The 20729-nt window shown below is 56.7% G+C and overlaps 1 protein-coding gene across 1 annotated transcript in view; it reads right to left on the bottom strand.

Moving 5' to 3' along the window:
- Positions 1-20729, bottom strand: part of NGEF (neuronal guanine nucleotide exchange factor) — a 40875-nt gene that overhangs the window by 2698 nt on the left and 17448 nt on the right. Inside the window, exons 4-11 of the mRNA XM_058533228.1 lie at positions 12368-12528; positions 10690-10842; positions 9292-9421; positions 6076-6150; positions 3214-3303; positions 2043-2206; positions 1403-1558; positions 531-610 (exon numbers count right to left, since the gene is read on the bottom strand). Of these exons, the coding sequence (XP_058389211.1) occupies positions 531-610; positions 1403-1558; positions 2043-2206; positions 3214-3303; positions 6076-6150; positions 9292-9421; positions 10690-10842; positions 12368-12528 (1009 nt within the window). The remainder of the gene's footprint in view (positions 1-530; positions 611-1402; positions 1559-2042; positions 2207-3213; positions 3304-6075; positions 6151-9291; positions 9422-10689; positions 10843-12367; positions 12529-20729) is intronic.

The raw sequence follows: 20729 nt of genomic DNA on the forward strand, positions 1-20729 counted from the left end.
TGCAGAGGCTGAGAGCGGCCCTTACTCTCGACTTCAGAAGGAACTTTCTGGACCTGGGATGTGGCCCTGGGGGCAGTGCCGGGATGGTCAGGACCCGGGAGCCTGGTAGGGACAGAGTGTCTCTATCGGGCACTGCACCTGCGCCCTTTTATATGCTGTAAGGTTTTCAGACAACCGGCGACCCCCAAGAACACCGGCGTTTGCCTCTGGGCTCAGATCCCTCCTGGTTTCCTCGTGGTACCTGTCACTTAAGACCCAGTGACTTATTTCTGCGTGAACCCTCCAAAGATCTGCAAAGCTCAGGGACGCCCACGTCCCCCATGGGTACAGAGCTTGCAGTTGTATACAGAACCCTCGCGCCATCCCAGCGGCTTCCCGGAGGCCACGGGGCCGCTGGAACACTGGCCTGGAAGCCCGGCCCTTTCAGGGGGATGCAAAGAGCTGATGCAGTGCGGCGGGCAAGGCCGCAGCCTCCTCTGCCCCTCACCTGCCCCACCCAGCTAGCGCCCCCTGCCCGCGGGACCACTTACCCAGCAGCCGGGACGTGAAGGACACAAACTTGGTTCTCCGGTTGGGGGCCAGTGAGGTCATCCACCGCTTCATCTCACTCCTGCGACAGGGAGGGGACACACGTCCAACTGCAGAGCCACGGCCCCCACCGAGCTGGCCCCGGGGTCCTGACCCCGCCCAGGGCTACAGCAGGAGGGTGCCCAGAGTCCAGCAGGGAGGCACGCGGCAGGGGGCCCTATATAATCTCCCCAGCTTTAAAGGCAGTAGGTGAGGGTGAGCCCCCCTTGACACCCCAAAGTTAAGCCACAAAAGAGCACTGGGCGGCCAGCTGCCCCGAAGCCACAGTCTGTCAGGAGTGTAAGCCGGGGAAGGCTGACGTCACCCCCGCCCCAGGCGGTGGGAACTGGACCGAGATAGAGGGGTGACGCCTGTGAGTCTGGGGGAGGAGGGGGGCTGGCTGGGCCCCACACAGGGCGTCTAGGCTCCCCGGCTCACAAAGCATCTCCCCCACACCGATCTTGGTCTCTCAGAGCGCTGGGGCTGCAGGGCAGGTGGCCTGGCTGCTCAGAGAGGTGACGAGGTGGGCCCGAGGCCACACAGCAACAGGAGCTCACTGGTAGTTGAGGGTTTACAACGTGTCGTGGGGCCCACGCAGAGTCTGAGGCCCAGAGGGAACACACACATGTGCACACACACACACGTGCACACATACACACCCCCAGCAAGTGCAGCCACCCCCTAACAGCCCCACACCTGACCCTAACTCCCCGACAGACAGAGACCCTCCCTGCAGGGTCTGGGGTGGGAAGGGCAGCGTGTGCGGAGCCCTGGAGCCTGGCTCTGCCTGGAAGGAGACTGGGCAGCACCCGGGGTGGCGGCCCCAGGCACTCACTGCGAGGACGCCTTCAGCATGTAGGTGGCCTCCCGGTCGTCCGCGTTCTCGAGCAGCCGCAGGATGAACACGTTGGCCAGCGTCTGGCCCTGGTCCTCCAGCTCCTCCACGCGAAGCAGGCCCCGCGGGGCCGAGTCAAACACCTGGTACTTGTCTCTGGGGACCCAGGGTGGCCGGGCGGGCATGTTAGTCTGGAGGAGGCCTGGGGGTCCCTGGGGAACACCCCCAGCCAGCCAGCAGGACCAGCCCCACTGCTCTGGCTACTCCCTCCTTCTGGAAGCCCGCCACCTGAACCCCTCCCACGGTATGGACAGCAGGCAAGGGGTCAGCACTGATGACGCCACAGCGGCCCCTCTGCTGAGCACTGACTACGTGTCAGGTGCTGAGCTGGGCTCCCCATATCCCAAGGAGTGAAGCCCCCACTCGACAGGAGGGGAAACTGAGGCTTGGGGGTTTAAATAAACTTGCCCAAAGGCCCAAAGCTGGACAAGAATGGAGTGGCCCTTTAAACCTGAACCAAAGCCCAACCTCTCTCCTGCCACCCACCCACCACCCCCCAGGCCACAGTGGAGCCCCATCCTCTCCGTGCTGCAGCCCCTGCGGCGGCTGCTAACCGCCAGGCGCCTGTCGCGCCGCTCACCCGGGAATCTGCCGGCAGATGACCAGCAGGTCGTTGAAGAGGAAGAGGTAAATCTCCCGGAAGAGCTTCTTGGTGCGCAGGGTCCGGGAGGTCTTGGGGCCGGACATCTGCTGCAGCTCGCCCTGCTTCAGCAGCCAGCGGGAGTGGGAGATGATGGGCACCGACTGCGCGAGGGGGATGGCGTCAGAAGGGCCGTGTCCCTCCACGCCCCTCCCCCAGGCCCCCCAGCGCCCTCGCTGGAATCACAACGTGAGTGACAGCATGTGAGGGCTGCGCTGGGCCCGGAACACACGGAGCGCTGGTCAGAGGAATGGACGAGTCCTGGGCAGACGCAGGAAGGGCAGGGTGTGTGTGTGTGTGTGTGTGTGTGTGTATTTGTGCCTGTGTGTGAGGTTGGATTTGTCTGTTGCGTATGTATCCGCCTGTGCTTCTGTGTATATGTGCTCTATGTCCATGTGTACTGTGTGTGTCTGTACACATGTGTGAGTGGGTGTGTGTGGGTGCCTCTGTGTGTGTGTCGTCATCCCCCCACCAGGCTCAGCCCATGGGATGTAGAATCAGAGAAGGGGCCAAGTTCAGAGGCAGAGAAGAGAACTGGGTACCACGAGGCTGGGAGGCCTGGTCTGCGGTCCTCACTCCGGGGCGCAGGGGCAGGCTCCTGGCACCTGACAGCTGGACGAGCTACATGGGGGGCCCAGAAGGCCACGTCCGCATCCTCGACGGGGGCTCAGCTCCCACACCCAGTGTGACCTCACATGTGCCCACATCACCCAGGCCCTAGGGCCCAGCAGGCTCACTGCTGCCTGAAGCTTTAGGTAAAGTTGGGGGAGAAGGCAGTAACTTCCATCAGATTCTCAAATCCTCCAGATTGAAGAATCCCTGGAACGGTCCCTGTCATGGACTTCATGCCCGCTGACTGCTCAAGGCCACACAGCCAGTAAACGAGAGCAGGATTCGACTCGGGCAAGCGGCTCCCAGGTCCCCGCACACCATCCCTCAGAAGATAGTCTAGGCTGGTGTGATGGAGCGTGGCGAGTGGGGGCAGGGAAGGCCTCGGTGGACGTGACCCTGCACTGAGACCCAAGGGTGGCCATTCAGTGATCACTGGGCCAGTGACCAATGCTCTAGCCGGCCGGGCTGGGTCGGGACAGGTGGATGGGCACGGGCTCACCTTGATCTTGAACTCCATCTTCTTCTGAATGCTGATCATCTGCTCCGTGCGGCTCATCTTCCTCACGCCCTCGTTGCACGCTTTCACCACCTGGGACGAGAAGGAGGACATGTCAGGCCCCTGCACCAGCTCTCCCCGGCCACCTCCTTCTGCCCACTCGGGCCCCAGAGGGCTGAACAACCACTGGGACCCGACACTGGCACCACAGCTGAGACTGGCCAGTCTCCCAAGGGTGGGAGCTCCTTGCTCCAGCACCTTCTGGAACAAAGGCCAGTTGGAAAACCTGTGGGGCTGTTAGTTATGGCTCTTGGTTCTGGTGGAGAAAGTGTCTTGCCCTCACTAGGAAGTAAACTCCAGGGAACAAATAAAAGGATGCCAACCCCTCACATCACCTAGAAAGCAAATTTTTTTTTTATAATTTTATTTATTTATTTTTCCCCCCAAAAGCCCCAGTAGATAGTTGTATGTCATAGCTGCACATCCTTCTAGTTGCTGTATGTGGGACGCAGCCTCAGCATGGCCGGAGAAGCGGTGTGTCGGTGCGCGCCCGGGATCCGAACCCAGGCCACCAGCAGCGGAGTGCGCGCACTTAACCGCTAAGCCACGGGGCCGGCACTAGAAAGCGAATTTAAACAAGTAGATGTCCTTTCCCATCTGTCCGACTGGAAGAGGCAAAGGGCAGACACGGCTCCAGGCTGGCGGTGGTGTGGGAGACGGGCCCTGTCACACGCTGTGGGGCGGTGCAGATTCCCCACTGTCCTGGAGGCAACCCAGGTACCAAGAGGCCTAATAAACTGCATTTCCTGGGATTTCTGGGGACTCCTTCGGAAGAAGCAACACTCCACGCTGGATCATGAGTGTCTGGAACAGAGCCGGCACCGAGCAGGCACTCAGCAGTTGTGCATGAGGACGGTGCCTGAAGACATGTGCACTACAATGTTCCCTGCAGTATTGTTTAGAATTAGAACTGTCATCGACCTAAATGTCCCCCAACCGGGATTGACACTAATATATCTATATAACCCTGTACTCTGAAATCATTAAAAATTGCAATAATTTTACATGCACTAGAATGGAGAGCACAGCAGGCTTATATATCACAATCCCTTTGTGCAAAGAATACAATTGTGTGTGCCGGCGTCTGTTTGGAAAGAGGTCTGGAAGGGCAAGCCCCAGCATGTCTGCAGGGGCATATGGGATAACTGGTGATCTTTACCATCATCTTTTTACTTACGAGTACTTTCTGAATGTTTTTTTTGTATTGAGCATCAATTATTATTTTTTTTTCCCCCAAAGCCCCAGCAGATAGTTGTATGTCATAGCTGCACATCCTTCTAGTTGCTGTATGTGGGACACGGCCTCAGCATGGCCGGAGAAGCGGTGCATCGGTGCGCGCCCGGGATCCGAACCCGGGCCGCCAGCAGCAGAGCGCGCGCACTTAACCGCTAAGCCACGGGGCCGGCCCGAGCATCAATTATTTTTATATATTAGGAAAAAACCCCACCTTTATTAAAAAAAAAGTAAGCTATGAGAAACAAGAGTATACCTTTCATTACAAGGAGAAGAAAGGGAGATGACAAGCAGAAAAGAATTTAAGAAACAGAAAATGTTTGCCTGGCCCAGGCTGACGGCAGGGAGACCCCTTGGGGCACGTGGGCCTCTCCCAGGCCGCGGCCATCACTGGACTCACCTTCTGGGTGAGGCCAGCTGCCCAGTGGGGGCCGGAATGAACTCCCATCCAGTCAGGTATGTGAGTTCCAGGGGTGGGCAGAAGGCCCCAATAATGCTGCCCAGCTCACAGGTCACTGACCCTCCCCGACCAGCCTTCTCGAGGCTCCAGCCTTTCCCCGACGAGGCTGGGAGGGGAGTGCTGTTTCCCCCAATATTCAAAGGGTGCCAGAAGGATTTCGGTGGCCAACTGGTCTGAGTAACGGACTCGAGGGGAGGCTGGGGGAAATGACTTAAGAAGACCTCTTTGCTCCACGGGGCTTAGAGCCACCATGAGACGCCCACTGAGGCTCGTCCTTTTACTAAGCTGCCGCTGCTGGTAGGAGACGTGGAAAGGACTTCCCCACACCAGGCTCCCGTCCTTCACAGGGTCACCAGCATGACAGAGCCGCTCTCACACAGCTGCCAAGAGCCGGCTCTCAGCTCCAGCTGACATCAGGAGCCAAACACAGGAGACAGCACTTCAAGACAGAAGGATCCACGTTAGCTGAGCACCGAGAACGGACACATCCCCTGACCCCTCCTGCACGACCCCTACTCTGCTGGCGACTTCCAGGAGGAACTGCTTCTCTCCGAGGATCAGGAGCGGAGATGGGTTCCTCTCTGCCAGGGCTTGGCAGGGCCAGCGAGTCCTCCCGCAGAGAGAGGAGAGGGGCAGCTCGAGAGACGGGAGCAGCGTGGAGGAGAGGCGTGCGGGGCAGAGCTACGTCAGGGCACAAGGACAGCCAGAACCAGCTTCAGCACGTGTCACGGGAGGGAAGACACCGGAAACAGGCAAGGACAAGCGTGGGGCCTCTGAGGGCCCCAGACGCCTGCGGTGAGGCAGCTGATGAGAGAGACCCGGCCTGTGGGTGGCAGCAGAGGCCCACACGGGTAAACACCGCCGGCTGCTGCCTCCTCCACCCCGGGCACACCAACAGCCCGCAGCGGAGAAGGCAGGACATGGCGCTCTGCGCAGGCTGCACCGACCTATTTTTTAGACCCCATGACTTTTCTGGATTGCAAAAGCAAATAGTAAAATGAATTTGCATTTTCCAAAGACCCACCGACATATGAGGGAGCAGGACCAGGAAGGTGGGTGTAGATGAGGAAAGCAATTTATTGGGAAGTATAGAGAGAGGAAGCACGACTCACCAGTTCCAGTTCTCTGTGGGCATCCAAGGCGGTGCATTCACGCTCTGACCTCTCTTCCACTCTCTTCAGAATGTTCTGAGCACAGGGAAAGTCTGCATTAATTTTTATAACGTATGGCCTTTCCTCCCCTCTGCACCCCCGCTTTGCAGTGGTGGCCTCCTTGCTGCACTGGTCCTAACAGCTTCATGTTGCTGTGACATCCACATACAAAGAGCCCTTCCAGGTGACGGACAGAGGGCAGGAGAACCCTCAGCTGGACCGAAGGCTGAGCATCTTGCCCCAAAGCCTTGCCTGGTTCTAAAATGAGAACCACAAGGCAAAGTGTCCCATGAGGATTAAACGTGAGGGCCAAGCCAGAGCCCCAATCTCCATACAACGAAGCTCAAAGCAGAGGAGGTGGCCACTGCTGGCGGGGAGGGCAGGGTTCAGAGGTGAGGGAACAGTCAAGCCTAGGGCCAGCCCTGTCCCCAGGGGGAGCTCAATGCTTACGGTGGGCACCAGGGGCCTCCCCACCCTCTCCTTTGGGATTGTCATTTGAAACGTAGTCACAACAACCCCGAGGCTTTGTTAACTCTGTTCTTATTGATAAAAATGTCTTTTTTCTAATTGTTCAATTTTCTTGAATTAACAGAAAATGATGCTCATTTTGCCTCTGCCTATAAATTGCACGTCTGCATTACTCTCCAAACTTGACACGGTCTCTGCCGAGCTGTCCTCACCGTGCCCATATTTTTGCATCTGCCTTTGTCCCATAAGGAGTTTTGGGTGCGTCTGAGCACATCCACCTCCCTCCACCTGCCGCGTGCAACTGCTGCCCCACAATTGTCTCCAGTGCCCGAAGACCGCGGATGACCACGCCACCCCCACTGATCGCTGGATGCTGGGCACTCCTTTTCAGCTGCCCACCACGCTCAGGCCTCTCTCCTGGGCTCCAGAGCAGACCTAGGTCCCTCCCGCTGCCTCTGCCCAGCCAGAGACCCGCGGTCATCTCAGACCCCTCCTCGCCCCTCCCTCCCCAATGTGGGGCCACCAAACCCTGTCATTAACCGTCCCCTTACTCCCAAATCTATCTCCAACCAACGGGTTCAGGCTCCATGTTTACTCATTGGAATAAAACTCTCATATGACCAGGCGGCTCCTGCTCGTGGCCTCAGATGGAGATGGTGTGGCTTCCTTAGCCGGGTGCACGTGCCCCGCATGCCAACCGCCTCTCTGAGGACCCCCGTACCCGCCTTATGCAGTGACTGGCAGTTCTACCTGGAACACCCCACCCCACCTTCACCTGTCGAACATGCTTCCTCTGAATGCTTCCCCGATGGCTCCACAGACTGTCCGGACCCCCTACCCCCATTCCACTGTTTTCCTCATGACAACATTAAGGTAGGTCTTGATCTTAGTTTTGTTGGTTTTCATCATATAAAAGTTAGGTTTTTATATATCCATATGAAAATGGTTATAAAATCTTTTCCTATAAAATTTCTTAAAATTTTTTTTCTCTGCATAATTAGGAAATGTTACTGTCTTCTGTTTCAGTTTTTCCAAGTTGAAAAAAAATTCAGGGGCTGGCCCTGTGGCATAGTGGCGAAGTTCGGCGCACTCCACTTCGGCAGCCTGGGTTCTTGGGTTCAGATCCCGGGCGCAGACCTACACCACTTGTCACCCATATTGTGGCAGCAACCCACATATAAAATAGAGGAGGACTGGCACAGATGTGAGCTCAGGGCCAGTCTTCCTGAGGAAAAAAAAAAATTTCACACGTGACTCCTTCATTCCCAGGTGTCCTGTGATGTGGGTTCGTCCTCTTTAAGTGTTCCTACAACGCTCTCGCCCGCTACCCCAGGGGGTAGCTTCTTCTGACATTGTTTTCTTTGGTCTCTGAGCCCCTTTGTCCTGGGCTCCAACCTCTTCTCCTTACGACGCCGTTTCTCCAGTGGAACCAGCTGCCCACGGCCTTTGGCTTCCCACCTGTCTGACCTCTGACCTCCCCTAACTGTGGCTCACAGGTCACCATCTCAGTGCGTTCCCCTCAGAGCCACGGCTGGATCCACACCATCCACTTCCTCTGGCTGGTGGCTTCCCTCCGCTGGGGACATGGACAAACGCGCCCCACAGCATGCAGAAGGCACCAGGGGTCTCTGACTCCTTGGAGCCCCCGTTTCAGGAAATCTCATCCTCTCCAGGCTCCTGTGACTCCAGCCCTCTGGGCCTTCCTCCTCCCGCACCACTCTTCCTTCTTGGGACAGTGTCCAGGGCTGGGTCTCGGGACCCCTGTCTCTCCTCCCTTGGAGGTCTCTCTGATTAACTCCACCTAGATGCCCAGAGGTCCCGCCCCCCTGACTCCCCCTTTAACTCTAAACCTGAATATGCAGCTGCTCAAAGTGAACTCCGCCAGTTCAACACCGAACCCCATCGTCCCCAGCCCGTCGTCCCCACTGCAGGAAACAGCGTCATGCCCCAAGCTGCCCAATCTGGAAGATTCCTCTCCTTCCTTCTCACTCCACAGAAGCGAGTCCACGGCTCACGTCCCTGATTTCCCTTCAGGATCTGCCCATCCCACCCCCAACCCCAGTCAAGCCACCTTTCTTTCTCAAATCACTTCCTAACCCTCCCTCACTTCACTCTTGCCCTTCTGCCGTCTCTCTCCACATGGCAGCCACTGTGAGCTCTTACAAGTGTCAGTTAGGTTAGGTGCCTCCTGACACACTGAGGACAGAGCCAAGTGTCTTACCAGGCTCCCCGGTTGACCTCTGCCCACATCTCCACACCTACTCATTCCCATTATGTTCCCCCAGCTCACTGCTGGCCTTCTGGTCTGCAAACCTTGCTGCCCCGGGGCCTTTGCACAACCAGTTCCCTGTCACCTGAATGGCTCCTCCCTGTCAGCCAAGTCTTAGTTTAATTGTCACTTGTTCGAGAGTATTTCCTGACCCCCCAAGTGGCAGTGGCCAGGTATTGTGTCACTCTGTTTCACTGTCCTCACAGCCATGACCACTTCCTGGCTGTGTGTGTTTGTCAATCTCTACACCCGAAATGTGGCTCCCTGGGAACAGGGGCTGAGTCCTCCCCTGCTTGGCACACAGTGCGAGCTTAATTAGGATTCGTGGAACAAATGGACTTCCTGGAAAACTAGCAGAGACCTGGAATGACCAAAGGGAACGGTCTGCAGCAGCAGCATATGCACGCCCAGTCTGCGCGGCGGGTGGGAGAGGCCGGTACCTGGACCAACAGCTTGAGGCGCGTGATCCTCTGGAAAGGCAGGATGAGGAAGGAGGAGAGGGGCAGCCCCCTGCACTTGGGGTCCAGCTCCAGCTGTGCAATCAGCTCCCGGAAGGCTGCCTTCTCCTGGCTGGGGACACAGACACGAGAGTGGGTCTCCAGCTGGCAGGCGGCATGAATCGGGGCACGTCCTCCCCATCACAGCCTCGGAGGAACCAGCAGGCCCACAGACACGGAAAACACATAGATCTCTTCTTTTTTTATGGAAAATAAACTGTTCATGTACAGTCAAATAGCAGTTACCGCTTCACATGCCTGCCCCATGAAGACTTAGCAAAATACGTTGTGTGTGGGAGGACAAGCATTCCTCGCGTGGCTAAGACTATGAATCAGACACTCACTCAGTGATGTACCTGGCAGGAAACCGCGGCAAGGTAGACCCACAGAGGGACAGGGCTAGGCGGCAGGCCTCCGCGGCAGGCGGGAGAACCTGCGCTCTTCCTGCCAGGCGGGCATCTCGTCTGCAGACCAGCTCGGCAGCGGGCCGGGGCCACAGGGACGAGGGCTCCGGGGAATTACTGTGAGGGATCGGATGCAGGCCCGGGACTGTGTGTCACTGGGGACATGGCACTCTGCCTTTTCCTCGGGCTCAGACGGTCTGCACTCGCGGGGCCCGCCCCTCTAGAATATCTAGATTCCTATTCTCCTGCATGCTTGCCTTCTTAATGTTTGACCTCAGAAATGGCATCCTGATTCCCTCAAATCCCAATTTTCAATCAAACATAAAATATGTAAACCCCCTAATACTCAAGCTTTAAAACATCCACAATTCACTACACGTCTTGATGGAGAGGCCCCGCGAAGAGTAACGTTTAGATGTGAGGCTCAGAGAGTCCTCTGGGGCTCCCGAGTCGGGCTAGGAACACACTGCTGGTTACAGTGCCGTTGAGGCATGGCACAGAGATGCGAAGAATTCAAAAAGGGGCAAATTGACTGACAAATTATCTTGTCAGTCGAAACCCCAATTAAGTTTACAACATGGGCAGATTAGTAATAAATCTAGGGCATTGCTGGAGAACCACCAAAAAGACTGCCTCGGCCCCATTCTTGCCTTTGTCTCTCGTTCAAACCACTCTCTGACATCCTGGGCCACGAGTTATTATCCTTTTGGCCTCACACCCTCTTTTCTCAACTTCACGGTTGCTCTGCACGGCTGTCTGGACACAGGGCCAGTGGGCGCCATGGCTGACTGTCTTGGGGTCAATGTTTCTCTAGTGACACCAAATGCCCTAGAACTACCGGGCTTGGATACCGTTCTGGGAAAGCAGAGGCCCAGGGCCCACGGCTTTGCGTCCATGGTTGTGCCGAGTGGCGGCCCCACAGTCTGGGGACACTCACAGCAGTTGCTTGTAGGTCCTCTCCTGGTAGGTCTGGTTGCTCACGTAGGTGATGTAGACTGAGAAGTGGTTGGCCGCGTAATCGTACACGATGTCGCACACGTCCGAGATGACGATGTTCTCCTCCATCCGGCGCTCCAGCTCCAAGAGGAACCTGCAGGAGGCAGCGGCGAGTTAAGGGTGCCTGGGTGGGGAGACTCAGGATGCATGCCCACCAAGGGACCTGGCTGGGACAGACCAACAGACAGGACACGATGAGATCCCAGCGCTGGGGGCATATTTGGTCACATCAAGGAATTATTTGTTCAGTTTTTTAGGTGGATAATAGCATTAAGAGTCTTTTTTTTTTTCAGTGAGGAAGATTGGCCCTGAGCTAACATTTTCCATCTACTTTATATGTGGGACGCCTGCCACAGCATGGCCTGATAAGCAGTGCATAGGTCCACGCCTGGGATCCGAACCTGCAAACCCCGGGCTGCCAAAGTAGAGTGCCTGAACTTAACCACTACACCACCAGGCTGGCCCTTAGGAGACTTTTTAAAAGAGCGACCTTATCTTTTAGATACATAGTGATGTGTTTACAGATGAAATGAAATGACGGCAGAGATCTGCCTCAGAGTGATCCCGTGGGTGGCAGCTGTGGGTGAACCTTGATGCTGAAGCGTGGGATCCTTACACTGGTGTCTCTACTTGTGCGTGTTTGGAATTTTCCATAATAAAAGATAAATACACAAATAAAAAGACACCCCTCCCCACAGTGAGGGTGAAGTGGCAGAGGCCGAGGGGTCTCAGAGGCTGCTCTGGTCTCAGTCAGCTCTCACCCTCCCAGCCCACTGGGCAGGGCTGCCACGAGGAGGTGGGGGACTGCAAACAGAAAAGAGGGGTGTCCGTGTGGAGGAGGGACCCACCCAGCAGCTCCCAGGGTGCCCACCACAGGTGTGGAGAGGCCCCTACTGCTCGGGAAGGGCCCCCACTCCGCCACACCTCGGTTTCACATCTGAACACGCAGGGTTGGAGCAGCTGATCCAAAAGCTGAGTTCTGCACTTTTAGCTGCAAAACTCCACGGCCTCCAGTGAAAACGGTATATGGATCTTTTTTCCTAACAAGACGATTGGAGTTCATTTCTTCTTCGCAAGAGTCAATTAACAGAGGTCTATTCATCCTCCACTTAAGATTGTCCCATTCTTCCTATGGGCAAAACATAAGCAGAGTGCCAGTAACCAGTGCCACGAGCTGTTGCCAACGCCATCGAATTGGAGAGAGAGCATAAATCACGGACTGCACTCGGCACTGGCCCGCAGAGGGTCTCGGGGCGCTGCACACACCAAGCCAGGGCTTGACGACATCAGGATAGAGCCGCTTACATAGACACACGGGGACCCGGTCATGACACTCGCCACGGACCCCCCGACTGTGTGGGACACACAGAGCACTCGTGCTGATGGGAAGGGGCCTGCAGGTAACATCCCGTCCAGGGGGACGCAACTGGCCGCCCTGCCGCGAGGGGTGGCGGATCTTTGGCTTTACATATTTATTTATGTCTTATCATCGAAAATTCCAAACACACAAAAGTAGAGAAGCCAGTGGAATGAGCACTCGCCACCAGCTTCAGCTGTGCCCCAGGCGCGGAGAAGGTTCTGGAAGCCAGGCCCCACAAGGCCCCGAGTGGGTGGCTCACCGCTCACTGACGGCCATGACGTCCAGGACGTTGGAGAAGAGGATGTGCGCCTCGGACGGGTGCAGGATCTTCTTCAGCCGCTCATTCTCCATGAAGTGGGACACGAGCAGGCTCAGGCTCTTGTAGTAGGAGGCCTCGGAGGTGACCAGCTCGAACATGGCCTGCGTCAGGGACACGGGCAGAGCAGACAAGAGGAGAGTCTGCGGTCACCCCTGAGGACTCGCCCTCCAGGAGGGTGTCCACCCCGTTCTCAGACAGAGACACCAAGGCAGGCCGGGCAAAGGTTTGAAAAGTCAAAAAAGACTGATGCCGAGGCCTGCTGGGACGGGCGCGTGGAGGAAGGGGCTTCCATACGCTGGTGGCAAACTCACCCTCCGCAAGAAACGTACAGCGGCCACACCCTTAGGGCGCTTGTGGTTTACTGTGGTGAAAACTGGGGACTGCCTAGTGTCCAAGATATGAACAAGGGAAAAACAGGAGGGGTCAGCCGTACTTCGGAGCCCCGAGAGCGGCTAAGGTGACTCGGGTCTGTTTCCTGGTGTGGGATGGGCGCGAAAGTCAGCAGCAGAGGGACCCCACTTCCGCACGCCCAGAAAGATGTCTGGGAGGGAACGGGCCATCGTGTCAACCACAGATATCGGCAGGGGGTAGAACTGAGAGGGACTGTTACTCTCTTCTCTTTACCCTTTAAATTCTCTGAAAATTTTGAGCACGTATTATTTCTCTCATGGTCTGATCTTACAATGCAATCGATAAAGCAATTTTCATTTTGGAAAAGAGAGAAAGAAATCCATAATCTAATGCACTTTTGGAGGCACCTTTATTCCGTATCGTGATGCTGACCTGACTGCTGAGCCTACGACCCCAACAACACTAATCTGTCTCTGTGCTCTCGAGCGTCGCTCTGTGAGGTGCAGGCAGCAGATCCTGGCCACCTTCCTTCCTCCCTCACAAGCAAACCCAGCGACCCTTCCTGAGACCACCCTGGGACCACCTCACCTTCCTCTCCCCCATCACCCCCGCTGTTCCTCCACCTAGGGCCGGTTCAGGCTGCACACCGGCTGCTCAGAAGGGATAGTGTAGTGGAGTCAATTGTAGCCCCCAAAAGCTGTGTCCACCTCCTAACTTCTGGCCCTGTGAATGTGACCTTATTTGGAAAAAGGGTCTTTTCAGGTATAGTTAAGGATGTCAAGGTCAGAGCATCTGGATTTAGGATGGGCTCCAAACCCAGTGATGGGTGTCCTTATAAGAGAGAGGCAGAGGGAGCTGGGACCCAGACGCACAGGGAAGACGGCCACGGGAAGACAGGCAGAGACTGGAGTGAGGCCTGGAGCCGGCAGAAGCTGGAAGAGGCAGGAGGATTCCCGGGGCCTTCGGAGAGAGCATGGCGCTGCCATCACCCTGATTTCAGGCTCCGGCCTCTACAACTGTGCGAGCGTAAATTCCTGCTGTTTTAAGCCACCCAGTTTGTGGTCATTTGTGACAGCAGCCCCGAAACTAACACAGACAGACAGAGGAGGGATGGAAAAACTGAGCAGTGTAAGCACAGGGGGCTCCGGTCCCTCCCCTGTGTCCTGTCCACCCCCCATCTCACTTACTATGGGGCCCGGCCCCTCCACCCTCCTCACTGGTCAGAACCCTGATCCAGGGCTCCAGGCTCTGGCAGTGACAGCTAAGCTTCAGGGGTTAGGAAGGAAGAGAGACAGAGAGCGAGGCAGGAGAGGGAAAAAAGAAGGGGGTGGGGGAGGGACTAGCATTGCTCCAAACACACGGGGCTCAGTCTCGCTAAATCCTCACAGGTTCCCCAGGACGGACATACAGGAAGCTCCCATTCACCAAGAGGGAACTGACACAGAGGTTGAGTAATGCCCCCAAAGTCATACTGCTGGATGGTGGAAATGCAGAGATCCAACCCAATTCTCTGAGTTCTGGGCTCTGCCACTACCCACCCTGCCGTGTCACGGCAGGCAGAGCAGGGGTTCAATGGTGTCTGCAGGCGGCATGCCAAGCGGCCACTCTGTTGCTTTCATGCAAAGCTCGGACAAACAGCCAACCTGGCAAAGCATTCTGAAATAGGTGACATATTGGTGAACCTGGGGGGGCCCAATCGCATGAGCCTGCCCAGCACCAGTGAGAAAGTTCTCGGGGACATCACCCCAGGGGTGGCCCACCAATTACAGACCCTGGGCCACCAGCAGGAGCGAGAACCCACCTGGTGCCCTAGTGTCCGTGCCTCACTGAAGACAGTGACAATGAGATGAGGAGCTGAAATGAGCCCGTGGCCTCCCTGTAATTGTCCGCAAGTCACAGCTGCTTGGTCTACTTAAAAAGACGAAGTCATGGAAAGCACATCACACTGGCCTCACTAACGGCAGAGCTGTGGCCCCAGCATTGAACAATGACCCACGCTTCGTTCTGTCTGTGTCTACCCCAGCCCTGCCTGGGAAGACTGAGACTCCAATGGGCAGGAAGTTTCCAGGGGCTTCTCTGTTACAGATGCTGAAATCAAATCACTTTCCTGCTGCTAAATTTAAGTTTCTTAAGAAAATGTCAGGCCATTACAGCTAGCAAAATCTAAGCAAATATAACTAAACCCACCCTCCAAACTGATACGCACGAGCGTTACAGATGCCAAGAGAGAAAAAAATACCACTCCTGAAACATGGCCCCACAGAGGGAGGCATGTCCAGGAGACCAAGTCTCCCTGAGTGACACCTGTTAGGTGTGCCTGGGACTGTGCATGTACATGCCATCCTGCTCTGTGTCACCCAGATCCCCTGGACGGATGGTATCTTTGTCCTGACCTCTGGGGGGGTAGGGGTCGGCCAGCTGGGTGGGGACAGGCGGGCCTTTCGGCTGCTGACGCGCGGAGGCCCTGGGCCTAAGTCACCACTAACTGGTCCTGGCTGAGCCGTTCACCACAGCACGCACCCCTCGCTCTGTTTACAGGTGGTTAGTCACCTGGGAAGCTGCCTTTGCCAGGGAGTCTTCACTTTACATGTCAAATTATTTGCCACGTCAATACGGTTGTCTTTTCCTTATCAATGTTATTTTTATTCTCAGTCATTTAAGCCTTTGCATGGCAGTGTGGAGCCAACAGGGATCCAGGCCCTGCTCGTTCATTCATTCATTCTTTCATCCATGCACTTGTTCATCCATTCGTTCCACAAACGTTTACTGAGCGCTGGTCTAGGCACCAGGCCCTCAGGGTGACCACGGAAAACTCCCTGCCGCCACCATGGAGCTCACCTCCTGTCGGAGCAGAGACACAGCAGACGGGAGTGAAGGGCAGGGGTGAGGGAGGCTGCAGAGCAGACAGGAGGATGTGTGTGTGTGTGTGTGTGTGAGACTGTGTATGTGTGTGTATATGTGCATGAGTGTATGACTTTGTATATGTGTGTGAGTGTATGAGTGTGTCTACATGAATGAGTGTATGAGAGTGTGTATGTGAGTGAGAGTGTGTATGTGAATGTGAGTGTGTATGTGTGTGTGAGTCAGTGTGTGAGAGTGAGCGTGGGTTCCTTACACAGGAAATCTCTCCTTGATAAACCGGCCGCCTATATCACAGCACTGCTCCTCGGGGGCTGGTCAAGGCCCCTGCTTGCCCACTACCAGGCTGCCGTGTGCGCCCTCGCGGCTGGGCTCACGCAGGATCGTTATCCTCGGGGAACACTCAGTCAGACTGATGCAAATTGTATGAATCACGGCTTGGTCTCCCAGTGGCGCTCTTAGCGCTTGACTATCCCGTTTGATATCTGCTAATAATCATTTTACTTTTCTTGGCCTTTCCCACTCCTGCTACTGCTAAGCCCACTCCCGCCTGGGTCCTTCTCTAAGGTTAAGATCTGGTCAACTCTGGACGTTTCTTCAGAGGGGCCAGCCCAGGTGGCTGTGTAGTCAGCGACGGCTGTGATGGGCCTGGTGTCCACCACAGGCAGCTGAGCCGCACAGTGGTCAAGGCTTCGGCCCTGGAGTTAACCAGACCTCTGCCATGAATGAGAACTGCTTCATCCCGCTAAGCCGCTGTCTCCACACGTGCAACATGGGAACCACAGTCCCCAGCGGAAAGCACTTGGCCTGGAGCTGGCCCAGCTCAAAGCACCTGGCAGCCGCCTGGGGTTATCATCCACCTGATATCCGGTGGTTGCCATCTGCGGTCATTATCCACCCGACATCTGGGCGTTGCCTTCACAGGACCACGCTTCACGGGATGGAGCTTGGGCCAGAGGGGTCAAGGAGGGCTGTCCCAGGAGGCGACATTGAGGCTGAGTCCCAAAGTATGACAAGAAAGCCCATTCCCTGGGGCTCAAACGGCCGTGCAGAGAAGGGATGTGGGCGCCTGGTGGGGTTGGAAGACGGAGTGACAGAGACAGAGGCGGGAGAGTGGGGGCTGGCGCCAGGCCACTGGAGGGGGTCACGCAGGGGAACAACAGGCTCCTGTCTATACCTGTCAGTCCATCCCCACTGACCGCCGTGGGGCCAGAACCACACGGCCTGGTCTTCGTGAGTCCAGGGAGCGTTGCTGCTCCTGAGCTCTGTACGTGCTCACCGCTTCCCAAGCCGGCCCGCGGACGAGAAGCCGTGCCCATCTCCCCACAGGCTACCCCGCTGCGCTCCGTAAGCACTGGGTCATATTTTTCTCAGTAAACTTAGATTTTTCTCCGAAGAAAGGAAACAACATATCCGAGAAGTCACTGAGTTCCAGCCGGGACCACCACCACACAGTCTCGGATGAGCTGACCGGGTCTGGCTTCAGTTGGCGAGCATCTCCCCTCCCCGGGGGAGTCCAGAGACTTCCGAGACTGCAGACCCCGCCAGCACTGCACCCCGCTGAAGGGACACACCCCACAGACGCACAGAGCCGGGATCCTCCTCTAACGTAGCGCCGGCCATGGGTGCTGCTGGGTTCAGGGACCTCACGTGGTGCAGGACTGGAGTGGCCCAGGGTTAGGCTCACCCAGACCTGACTCATCAACAAGCGGGATGGACGAGGAAGCAGGGACACCAAGAAAAGTCTGGAGGAAACACAGCCACCAACAGCGCCAACCTTAACAGCTCAGTCTACTGACCCAGAATTTCTTGAGATCTAAGACAATTCAGTCAGTGGTACCTCATTGTGCGACACAGTTCCCACCGTCTGGCCGGGCAAGCTCCCTCATCGGTCCACACCCGCTCCCACTTCCCCATTCACGTCAGTCCATAGTGCTTCCAGCCTCAGCAAAGCGCTGGGCTGCACAGGTCTCTGCCTGGTCCTTCACCTACGCTGTCTCCTTCCTATAATTCAGGATTCGCCATGGCACCCCCATGTGACACGGTCCACCCTGCTTTGGATTGTTCTCGGCTTCCCGACCTTGGTGTCAGTGAACCACAGCTGTCTCTGCTGCCACCACCTTCCCTTTATCACCATGCTGTTGTGTGGCCTGAGTCACCGGGGCCACCTCCATGGGAGCCAGAGACACGCGGGCTGCCCGAGGACTGAAGCTGCCCCACCACCTCCCTCCACTGCTGTGGTTGTCTGCTGTGTCCAGCAGGCTCCTTCCCAGGACAGACTGCCCGCGGTGGCTGGGTCTGAATTCCCATCTGAGTGGGTGAAGGGGACAGAACAATCTGCTCAGGTGGCCTGCATTTTCCCCCCTGTTATGGACTGAACTGTGCCCCCCAAAAGTCATATGTTGAAGCCCTAACCCCCAATGTGTCTGCATTTGGAGATGGGGCCTTTGAAGATGTAATTAAGGTTAAATGAGGTCATAGGGTGGGGCCCTAATCCCATAGGACTGTGTCCTTTTAAGAAGAGGAAGGGACACCAGGCACAGAGGAAAGGCCACGTGAGGACACAGTGAGAAGGCGGCCGTCTGCAAGCCGAGGAGGGAGGCCTCAGTGGACACCAACCCTGCTGCATGGTGACCTTGGCCTTCCAGCCTCCAGAACCGTGAGAAATAACTGTTTGTGGTTCAGCTCCTAGTCTGAGGTGTGCTGTCACGGCCGCCCAGCTGGCTAAGGCTCCACCTGTTTCCCATCCGGCTCCAAGAACTCCGTCCCTCTCCGTCCTCTGGGCCGGACATCAGTCCATGGCACCTTCACTGCCCGTCTGACCTGACGGTGGCCCGGAGGGTCAGCGCAGGAGGCCCCTCCTGACACGGGACAGACACCTCTCAGGGAACAAGGCCAAGTCAGACATTCTTCCAAAGTGCTGCAAACGAGACGGAGGGCCAGAGTCGAGGGACAGGAGACGTTCTCTGTCGCAGGCCATCGTGCCCCGGGGGAGACTGGACCAGACTAACGACTTTACTGATACTCTATAAAATAGCACGTGCTGCTTCCAAAAAAACTGCCCCGGGGAGAAAAAGGCTGTTTTGCAAGAACCGCTGAGCGCTCCCGCTGCCCCTTTGCCAGACTGGGGCATCATTCTCCCTCTGAGTCCAGGAAACTCTTGGCTACGTTTCTCTCTTAGTCATGACATTCCTGCCTGAGGCACATCCACGGGCGTGGCACTTAATTGGTAAACGGTGGCCATGGCTGTCCCTTTTCTCTCCACTCGCCTGTGCAGGGGGGTCAGAGATGAATGGCAGGAGGCTGCACATAACAAGAGCTGCCGTTCGTTGAACACCTAACGCGTGTCTGGCGCAATGCTAAGTACTTCCAACGTGTCGCCTCCTTTGGTGCCCACTACCCTGGAGGTCGCCTGACGGCCCTCACTGTGCAGAGAGGGCCGAGGCAGCCCCCTTTGGACTCCGAGGCTCCATGCCTTGACCATTCTGCCAGGAGATGGCCTTCCACACAAATGCCAAGGTCTTCCCGTGAGCCCAGAGGCCAGCGGCGCCAGGCCAGTGCCCCATCTCCCTGCAGGTCGGGCTGCTGTTATGCAGAAGCCTCCTCCCTCCCTCCCTCCCACACTGGATTACAGGCTCTTTCCAGGTTCGTAATCGTCTATTTAGCTTTACATGGTGATTTCAAGTGGGTGCTTAATAATAAGTAAAGGGAAACCTCTCAACTACCGCTCAGATGTGAATGAGTCCTGGCATCTGGTCAGTCGATCACAAAGGTGGGTTAGGACCACCCATCGACTCATAACTTCCACCCAAAGGCCCAGCTCCTCAGGCCTCTCCTCCTTGGCGGCAGTCTGTGTCTATTTACAAGGACACTGTTAGCTGCATTTGTCATTCTTCCTTCTTTCCTGGCTCCTGCTGGATGGGATGTCCAATGTCATCTCCTCTCTTGGATGGCTCCCTAAAAGGCCTGGCCCCCTGGTGCAGCAGCTGCCGGAACCCCAATGCTCTGAATGTTTACTCAGCACCTACTAAGAGTTGGGCACTGCCGGGCACTGGGGATCCTGAGATGACCAAGACCTGATCTCTGCCCCATTGGAAGCCACCAGCTCAGGAGACCACAACTGCTGGGGAGCCAGGGTCTGTGATGCTGTCCAGCCCTTCCCAGCTCACTGGTTCCATGAATACGTGCCCAGAGCCACCTCCAGGATGTGGCTAGGCTGGATGCTGGGGACACAGAGGGACACAGACATGCCACTGAGGATGTGGCTTGGGCACCAGCCAATTACAGCTCAGCGGTGATGCTCACAGTGAATGGGAATGGGCCTCGACCTGGCAGTGGGGAGAAGCGGAGAGCCAGGGAAGGTTTCTGGAAAGGGCTGAGTCAAAGAACTAATAAGAGTCTTCTTGGCAGAAAGAAAAAAAAGAAAGCCAGAATTTCTCAGCCTAGTTCCCTGACCACAGGTGTTTGTGAAAACGCAGATTCCCAGGCTTCTCCCCAGACCCATGCATAACCTGTCTTTTACCAAGACGCCCAGGTCATTCTGAGGCGGAGAAGAGTCTGAGGACCCCTGGCGCCTAGGACTGGGGGCCCCCAGCCCCAAAGCCTCCACACGTACCTTTCTTCCACACTGTCACCCTGAGTCCTCAGCATGAGGGCACTGCCCGGGGCTGACCTTGCTGTTAGCGCGTTTGCTTTTGTCTAGGGTCAGAGGGGACGGAGAGAAAGCTGGGCCAGAACGCCAAGGTTTGCGGTGTCCCTCCTGCAGCTCCGGCTGCCTCAGAGGCCGTGGGACATCGCCCGTTGACACCTTGGCTCAGACCCCACAGTCCAGGCTCCGTGCCCCCCATGTGCCGGCGGGAGTTACGGCCGCCTGGGTCTGCTGAAGGCCGGGCCTTGTGCTCCAGATGCTCAGCCCCTGTGCACCCCCAGACCCCAAAGACCAGCCAGGACCCCCGAGGGCCCGAGGCCGCCCCAGCCGCTCAGGCGAGCTGTCTGCGCAGGGACGGCCGCTGTCTCCTCTCTCCTCTGGGGGGTGTCAGCAGGGGCTGGGGGAAGGGGTGGCCTTCCATCAAAGGCCACACCTGCTCTCCTT

This window comes from Diceros bicornis, chromosome 37, assembly GCF_020826845.1.
Source record: "Diceros bicornis minor isolate mBicDic1 chromosome 37, mDicBic1.mat.cur, whole genome shotgun sequence".
In the NCBI taxonomy this organism is placed as follows: Eukaryota; Metazoa; Chordata; class Mammalia; order Perissodactyla; family Rhinocerotidae; genus Diceros; species Diceros bicornis.